At 34.1% G+C, this 8786-nt stretch overlaps 1 protein-coding gene and 1 long non-coding RNA gene across 2 annotated transcripts; one reads left to right on the plus strand and one right to left on the minus strand.

The window, feature by feature from the left end:
- Window positions 1–719: 719 nt before the first annotated feature.
- LOC142540978 (uncharacterized) lies at window positions 720–8525 on the minus strand. The gene is made up of 3 exons (XR_012819197.1): window positions 7900–8525; window positions 1398–1464; window positions 720–916 (listed from the first exon to the last, which is right to left on the minus strand). It is a non-coding gene; the product is annotated as an uncharacterized LOC142540978 (long non-coding RNA).
- On the plus strand, window positions 3399–6415 carry LOC142540977 (uncharacterized). Its single transcript, XM_075647496.1, has 4 exons — window positions 3399–4842; window positions 4920–5731; window positions 5839–5957; window positions 6047–6415. The coding sequence occupies exons 1-2, from the start codon at window positions 3906–3908 to the stop codon at window positions 5564–5566; spliced, it is 1584 nt and encodes a 527-aa protein (XP_075503611.1). The 5' UTR covers window positions 3399–3905; the 3' UTR covers window positions 5567–5731; window positions 5839–5957; window positions 6047–6415.
- Window positions 8526–8786: the final 261 nt, after the last annotated feature.

Below are 8786 nucleotides of genomic sequence, written 5' to 3' on the forward strand. Positions count from 1 at the left end.
TTCCTTATCTCAACGTTTCTATTTTAGTGCACTTAGTTTTAGAAATAGTTAAATATCGTGTAGGTAAACCTATGAAATCTGAACAGTTTGGTACATCCCATAGATGAACCAAATGCGATAAAATAAGATCCGACGTTCATCTCATACCATGTATCAAATGGTTTCTCGATCAATTGATTATCATTAAAGATTAGTTTCTATTGTGAATTTAAAATAGTTAAGTAACAAGTAAAACTCCTTTTCCCTTGAAGCCAAAACACACCTCGCTACACAGAGATTGTCGAATCAAGGTATGAATGTTCATCCTCAATGCCATTCACATTCAAATTCACTAATTTATTACGAATACCCTTCAACCATTCTCACAACGGAAGGAATCACATAAAACATGCCGTATTCATACATTTTTTATCGTAGAAAACTATAAGTAGTTTTAATTAGGGCTGGTTTGATACGGTATACCGGTTTTTTCAAAGAAAACTGTATACCGTACCGAAAATTTTGATACCGAAAAAACAGATACCAATATCGTGCTAAAATTTCGGTATACCTATAGAAATGATTTAAAAAACTGTTGATTTCTATTTCCAACTAATTGGAAAATACTGAAGTTAGTTGGACCAATCTTATGCAAATGTGAAGAAGTGATAAATTTTTAGCATGTTTGGATCATTCCAGTCCAATACATTTGAAAGAAAGTCGTCAACATTCAACATGTGTTAACAAAGCAGTCTTTTACCACGTTTAGGAAAAAACATAAAAACAAAAACAACCAATCAATAAAATCTACTAAAACAAAATAAAGGAGTACAATCATGTGATGTATCAATCCATCAAACAAGAATTACTACTTTCAAATGAGAAGTAAATGAGGTTTCAAGAAATTGATTATAGCTTGGACTTCTTGACAAGATTCCTATAAATAACAGAAGAAAATACAATAGTTAAATTTAGTTTCTTTTGATCTCCATTTCTACATATAGCCAAAGGAAAATATGCATCAACTCCAAAGATTTTTTTCTCGTGCGTCATATGCTACGCTGAAGCGTCGTAAGGACTATTTAGTAAAAGAAATTTACAAAAAAGTTGGTGCCAAGGAAATTGGATAACTGAAATTTGAAATGATAGATTATTCCACTGAAATTTGTATAGGATGATCAATGTCAGTACCAACATTATTCAACTAAAAAAAATTATTTTTTCTGGACCATAATACATTCAACTAAAGTAGTTATATCTAAATTAAAGCCAACATAAATCTATCGTTTTCAAACAGAAGTCCAAAATCTAAAAAATAAAATAAAATTTGTGTCTCAATACAACATTTTTGTTGAAATTCCAACATCTCAAAAGACTTGCAAAAATTAAAAACTAAATTTACTTGTAAATAGTCTTACTCTTAAAGTTAGACCAAAGTGGAGGTAGAAAATGAAATATTAGCATAGTCTTGAGTGGCATTTGCAGCTGTAAACAGAAACATTATAATTCATGTTAGATTAATAATGACAAATAATAGACTTCAAACTTAATTAAATAGAAAAGCTCTCATTTTTTTCAATTTCTTCAATTTCCTTATATAATTCAAGATCATCATCCGTTGGATCTTTTCAAAAACTAAACTCCTCCGCTCTTAGCCAATCACTGGTGCACACCGATGCCTCTACTTTTTTAGGACTCAAACTGCTCCTAAGAAGATCCACGACTCTTTTTCCCAAGCTAAAAACAGACACACTAGCAACGGTTGAGCATGGAATTGCAAAAATATCTTTGGCAATAAGTGAAAGGATGAGGTATCTAGTTTCACTTTCTCTCCACCACTCAAAATATTGATTAGATCGTTTTCAATCTCATCGGCTAGGTACCTATCCACTTCATTAGATATCTCTTTAAGTGTTCTTTTTCATTCTGTGCTTCCACATCAACAAACAATTAATCACAAATACCACCACCACCACCACCACCACCATTAATATCACCATCTGCAGCATCACACTCTATTTGCATACTTTGATTCTCAACATTCAATACATCATGTATTCCCTTGAAATCAATTTACAAATCTACCAAGTTTTGTTTGACCTTATCAACGAACTCTTGGCTCTTTGTAGGAGTGCCTCCCAGTTTTTTTTATGCTGACTTTGATACTTTGAAGTTTGTTCCTCGGATCCAAAACATTTTCAATAAATATCAAAGGGTTCAAAACATCCAAATTCCACCAATACTTGTCAAAATTTAACTTAATCGTACATGCTACTTTTTTAAGAGTTTGATATGAATCATTACTTTTCTTTCTCTCAGTCTCAACTTTTTGTACAATCATAGATTGATAAATCAATTGAGAAGTAGGATTTTTAGATGCACTTAGCTCTAAAGTGGCATCATAATTTTTTTTTTCCAGAAAAGTGGATGAAAGCTTTTGCATTCTCCAATCATCAGTAATTAGAAGCCCTACTCTTTCTTTACCCTTTTCATCTTTTTCACAAAATTAATTCATAAAAGAGAACCATTCTTTGGTCATCTTCTCGAACACCCTTATATACTTATAATGCAACTTCAAGCATTTAATAAGTTGCATTCCACTTTGTTTTGACATTCATAGGGACAGTGGACGTACTAGCAAACTTGTCTAGCACTGAAAACTCCCTAATTTATGCAACCTTGATGGTGAATAATGAATAAAAACAATTGCATTTCTTATAGCTTTAATTGAAGCATTAAGCTCTTTCAAGCTAACCTTAACAATTAAGTTAAGTATATGGCACGCACACCTCAAATGCAAGTATTTCCTTCAAACAACAATGAGTATTAACTTTTCGTTCTTCTTTTCAAGTAATCAATTGCAGTGTTATAAGAGGAAGAATTGTCGATTATGACTGAAAAGACTTTTTCTATCTCCCACCTTCTCAGACAAATCTCAACCATCTTGCCAATTTCTTCCCCGGCATGACTAGTGATTGTTGTGAAGTTAATTATTCTTTTATGTAGCTTCCAATCACAATCCAAAAAATGAGCTGTCACTACAACGTAATTTATGTTTTGAATGGATGTCCAAGTATCGATTGTGACACTTACCCTTTGGTCTCTGATCGCGCTTTGTATCTTAGCTTTCTCAACTAAGTATAGATCATAAACTATACTTGCAACTTTATTTCGATCAGAAATTTTGAATCTCGGTTGTAATTCATGCAATCATTCTACAAACTCATTCCGTTCGACAGCCCTAAAAGACACTTCATCAACAATCACATACCTTGCCAATTTCAGCTCACATATTTTCTGATTATAAGCTTGAGGAACCAAGGCACTTCCTTGCCCCATAGTCTCATTCGTCAATATAGTTTGACTTTTTTCATCTGTACTCGATTCGTAGAGAGGACCCGACTTACACCTTTTTACCATAGTTGTGAAAAGCGCTCGCCTCGCTTGCTTAAGCGCGAGGCGAGGCGAGGCGGCCTGCTTGCGCTTCGGATTGTCCCGAAGCGCAGCAGGTTGATGAAGCCCACGCTTTAGTGCGCTTCGCCTGGATTTCTGAGCGATATCGCTAGGCGCTTCAGCCCATATGTGTTTTTTTAATTCTGTCCAAGCCCAAGTCCAGCTCCAAATGAAAGCCTAGCCCATGTATATTAAAATCTCTATCGATTAGTGCTTCTGCCTCTGCTCAAGTCCACTGCCTTTGCATTTGTTCGTGAATCTTCTTTGCCTCTACCTTGTCGCCACTGCTCCTCCGCCGCCGCCGACCCTGCCGCCGCCGCCGACCCTGCCGCCGCCGCCGCTTCTCGTTTGCTACCCAATTGGTAAACCACTAAACCCTAATTTTAGGAACTTTTTGTTTAAAATTACAAATTGTGTTTTTTATTTTTAATAATATAATAGATGAATTGTTTTTTATATTTCAGAATTTAAACATGTCAAACACACCAATTCCATCAAATCGAAAGGACATTGCTTGGAATTATGCCACACTTCCGGATCCTAAAAATCCAAATATTGTATGTTGTTCTTTTTGTGGTAAAATAATAAATGGTGGGATTTATCGGCACAAGCTGCATTTAATTGGGGGCAATAGAAATGTGAAAGCTTGTCCGAAGTGTCCGGAGCATATTAAAGAAGAAATTAAAAATTTCATGCAAAAAAAGAGTGTTTTGAAGAATCAAATGGATGATATTCCTCATTTAGATGATATTGTTGATTTAGAAGAAGACGAGGATGAGGATGATGTTCAAACTAAAATGAAAGGGAAACGACCAATGTCCGGCCCTACGGTGCAGGGTAAAAGGTGTAAACAAGCAGGGCCTATTGATCTTTATTTTTCGAAAGATGTAGAAGAAATTGTCAGACAGAGACGTGCGAAAAATAAAGGCCAATATGATGAAAATAAGAAGAAATTAAGAGAAGATGCAGTTCAGAAATTTGCTACGTGGATGTATGATGCCGGAATTCCTTTTAATGCTGTTAAATATGATTCTTTGCAACCCTGTATTGATGCTATTGGGGTTTTTGGAGTGGGAATGAAACCTCCATCATATCATGAAGTAAGAGTTAAGTATTTGAAGAAGGAGTTGGCAAATACGAACCTGCTTCTCAAATCCCACGAAGAGGATCATGCTAGGTATGGTTGTACAATCATGGCAGATGGGTGGACGGATAAAAAAAGTAGAACTCTTATAATTTTTTTGGTAAATGGTCCTAAAGGAAGCATATTTGTTGAATCAATGGATGCTTCAAGTTATTCTCACACTGCTGATAAGATGTATGAGTTACTTTCTAAATTTGTAAATCGAATTGGAGAGCAGAATGTGGTTCAGGTTGTAACAGATAATGCCAGCTGCAATGTTAGAGCAGGTAATATTTTAAATTGCAAATTGAATTAAAAATTCTGATTTTTCAATTTTTAAAGTAAATTTACTTCATTTTTTCAGGTCGTCTTTTGGAAAACAATTTTCCACACTTGTATTGGACTCCATGTGCAGCTCATTGCTTAGATTTGATGCTTGAGGAAATATTCAAAATTCCTAACCTCAAAAAATTGCATGAACGGGCATTGATGGTGAACGGTTATATTTACAATAGACCACAATTGTTGAGCATGATGAGGGAGTTTATTGGACAGAGAGACATGGTAAGAACTGCAAAGACTCATTTCGCAACCGCTTTTTTGACTTTAAAGCGGTTTCAAGTTCAACAAGCAAATCTGAGAAAGATGTTTACATCTGAAAAGTGGTCAAAAAGTCGATATTCTAGAGAGGCAGCTGGAAAACGTGTTGCAGAAGTGATATTGATGCCTTCTTTTTGGAAAACTACAGTTTTTGCATTAAAAGTTGGCGGCCCATTGCTGAAAGTATTGCGGCTAGTAGACGGTGAAAAAAGGTCTCCAATGGGTTACATCTATGAGGCAATGGACAGAGCCAAAGAAGCTATCGCTGCATCATTTAATAATAATGAAGAGAAATATCGTGGTATTTTTGAGATCATCGACAAGAGATGGAACGTTCAACTCCATCATCCTTTGCATGCGGCTGGATATTTCTTAAATCCTGAGTTTTTTTTTACTCAAATCGTGACATAGAAAATGATGAAGAAGTGTTGGAGGGTCTGTACAAATGCATAGCTAGATTAGTGCGAGGTGAAGATTTACAAGATAAGATTACAAATCAATTGGATAAATACAAAAAAGCAGAAGGACTTTTTGGTTTACCCATGGCTATTAGACAAAGAGCTTCAAAATCACCAGGTAAATAATATTTAGTGCAATATGAATTTATTTCTCAAACATTACTTATAGTATCTTTGAATGATAAGAAATTTAATCTTATATTTTTTTGTGTTTCAACTTTCAAGCTTATTGGTGGTCTTCTTATGGTGCATCAACACCTGAATTGAAAACATTTGCAATGAAGATTTTGCACCTCACATGCTCTTCATCAGGTTGTGAACGTAATTGGAGTGTATTTGAACATGTAAGTTAGAAGTTTTTTTTACATATTAAATTTTATATTATGAAGTATGAAGTATGAACCTAACTTATTACTTTCTAATTGTTTGACAGATACATTCTAAAAAAAGAAATAGGTTGTCTCAACAACGATTGAATGATTTGGTATATATCAAATACAACAGAGCGTTGAGGCGAAGATATGTCATGCGAGATAAGATTGATCCTATTTCTTTGTCAGAAATAGATGATAGTAACGAATGGTTGTTGGGAAAGTTGGATGATAGTGATGAAGAGAATGATGAAAATGATTTGGTCTTTGAAGATGATGATTTGCGTTGGAGTGATGTAGCACAAGCGGTTGGGGTTGGTGAAAGTGCATATGACTTTCGATCTCGAAATGCATCTACTTCAAAAGGAGCGTCATCATCCACTTCAGCAAAAAGAAAGCAATCTTCAGCTCGAACTAGTCTTGTGGATGAAGTGGATGAAGAAGAGATCAACATTGATGATGAAACTGAAGAAGAAGAAGATACCGATGGATACAAATCAAGTGATGGGGCTGATGACGTAGATTTGGAAGATGAAGACGACAATTAAAATGACATTTGATATTTCTTCTATCACATTTTGAAAGACTTTTTATTTTAGTTTGATTTTTTTGATAATATTTTGTTTATTGTGGCGTGACGTAGATTTGAAAGATGAAGATGACGATTATAATGACATTTGATAGTTCATCTATCACATTTTCAAAGACTTTTTATTTTATTTTGATTTTTGGATAATAATTTGTTTGTTGCGCTTTTTTCCGTAAAGCGTGCGCTTCGCTTTGCGCTTTGCGCTTGAAGCCCCAAGACACTTGAGCGCTTTTTTGCGCCTCGCGCTTTTGACAACTATGCTTTTTACTAAGTGGTTTTTTAACCTACTAGTACTCCCATAAACTGTTGGGATCTCAACTTTGCAATATTTGCATATTTGCATATCCCTATTTGTTGTATGCTCTCATTAGCCAACTTTCTTGTACTATTTTCACAATGCTCCCAAAATATACTCCTGGACTGCTTAGGAGCTATATGAGGCTTTGCTTTCAAAGATTTTCTTAATCGTTTTCGAGCTGTAGACTCTTGTGTTTCAGATTCTGTTGCGCTTGATGTTTGGAATGGACTTGGAGATGGCATATTAAACTCCATCATGAAAGAAATAAACTCTTTACTGGATAAATTAGAAACAAACAAGTGAAGAGGCCTGAGACATGCGCTCAGATGGAGCTTGATTAAATTTTATGATGTGGTCAATATGGAGGTTGATTAAATTTTATGATGCACTCAATAGAGCTCTACCTCATTATACTTTTATTGAAACTGATTAAATTTTATGATGTAGTCAATAGAGCTCTACTTCTCTTTTCCTAATCCTTCCAATCAATCATTTCCTCTTTTATTCTAACAAATAATTGCAAAACACAGCCAATTTTTCAGATATGTATGATACGTAAAATAACATCCTTACATAGTGACTCGAGTTATGAAATTTTCAAATACCTTTAAAAAGAAATTAAATAACCCTAAATCTATTGTTCCAAATCAGAATCAATTTTTTAATTCCAACTCCTTGAACATTATGCAATGGTATATTTGTACTACGATGCGATGTACTTGCACAAGTATCAATTTCAATGAAATCAGTTCTTTTCGTCTTCTTTATTTTTTCCATGTGGATAGAGTCAACCTCCCGAATCACTCCATCTTCGAAAACATCACCAGGTAATTTCGTCAGACAAAAACCCAAATCATACAGAAAGAAAGAGTCCTCGAGTTTTGACAACTTTGTTTGACAAAAACCCAAAGATACATATCGTGGTTCCCACAACCAAAATCAAAATTTCTCGACGAAACATAAAATCTCCAAAGTCGAATCTCCCATCCAAGTAAATCAAGAAAGAATCAAAATAAAAAGGGATTTACCTCTCACAATCATCGATTTCTCGTCTCTTTGTGTAGATTTTCCGTTGTCTTCGATTCAAAAGTAAGGCTTAGGGTTTTTTTTTTTTGAAAATGAGGCTTAGAGTTTTCTTGTCGTGATATGAACTGACGATGAAGATGAAACAAGAGTCGGTGGGTTTTCTTATCGGCTAGTGATGAGTTCTTTCACTAATTGACTATTGGTTTCAGCCCACTATCAAATTCTAGCCCAAATAATTTTATTATAAAATTTTTCGATATTTTGGTATATACCGAAATACCGAATTTTTAAAAAAACCATATTGATATCGAAAATTTCGGTACGGTATAATATCATACTAAAAGTTTTGGTATACCCTTAATATTGGTATATGCAGTATATTTTGATATGATATGTACGGTATACCGAACTTTCGGTATTTTTTCCCAACCCTAGTTTTAATAATTGGATACACTAGTGAAAAAAATTTTAATTTCTTTTTTTATTATTTTAAATATAAGTAGAAGCAAAAACCCAATACATTTTAAAAACTTTAGATAGTGAAAATTTCAATTTCTTTAAGAAAATCATATTGTTTTCACAAAACAATTGAGCGGGAGTCCCAGACACGAGATCATGCAAAGTGTGTGAGAATCCGACTTCTAAAAAAGCGATGTGAATGTCGAATCGACCGTTGGTTCTAACTCCATCGGTAAGCCACAAAACTAGGAAATTAATTTAAGAAAATCGAAGAAAAATTTATGAATAACAACAAATTTAATTTTGTCATCATGAACTTGAATAAACATTTTACAACTAGAATTGGAATAGTTGAAGGAAAATGCTAAAACTAAGGAAATTAAGCTAATGAAAATTGGAAATAAGTGAATTACAATGAATTAGAATTGAT

Source organism: Primulina tabacum, chromosome 3 (genome assembly GCF_025594145.1).
Source record: "Primulina tabacum isolate GXHZ01 chromosome 3, ASM2559414v2, whole genome shotgun sequence".
NCBI lineage: Eukaryota > Viridiplantae > Streptophyta > Magnoliopsida > Lamiales > Gesneriaceae > Primulina > Primulina tabacum.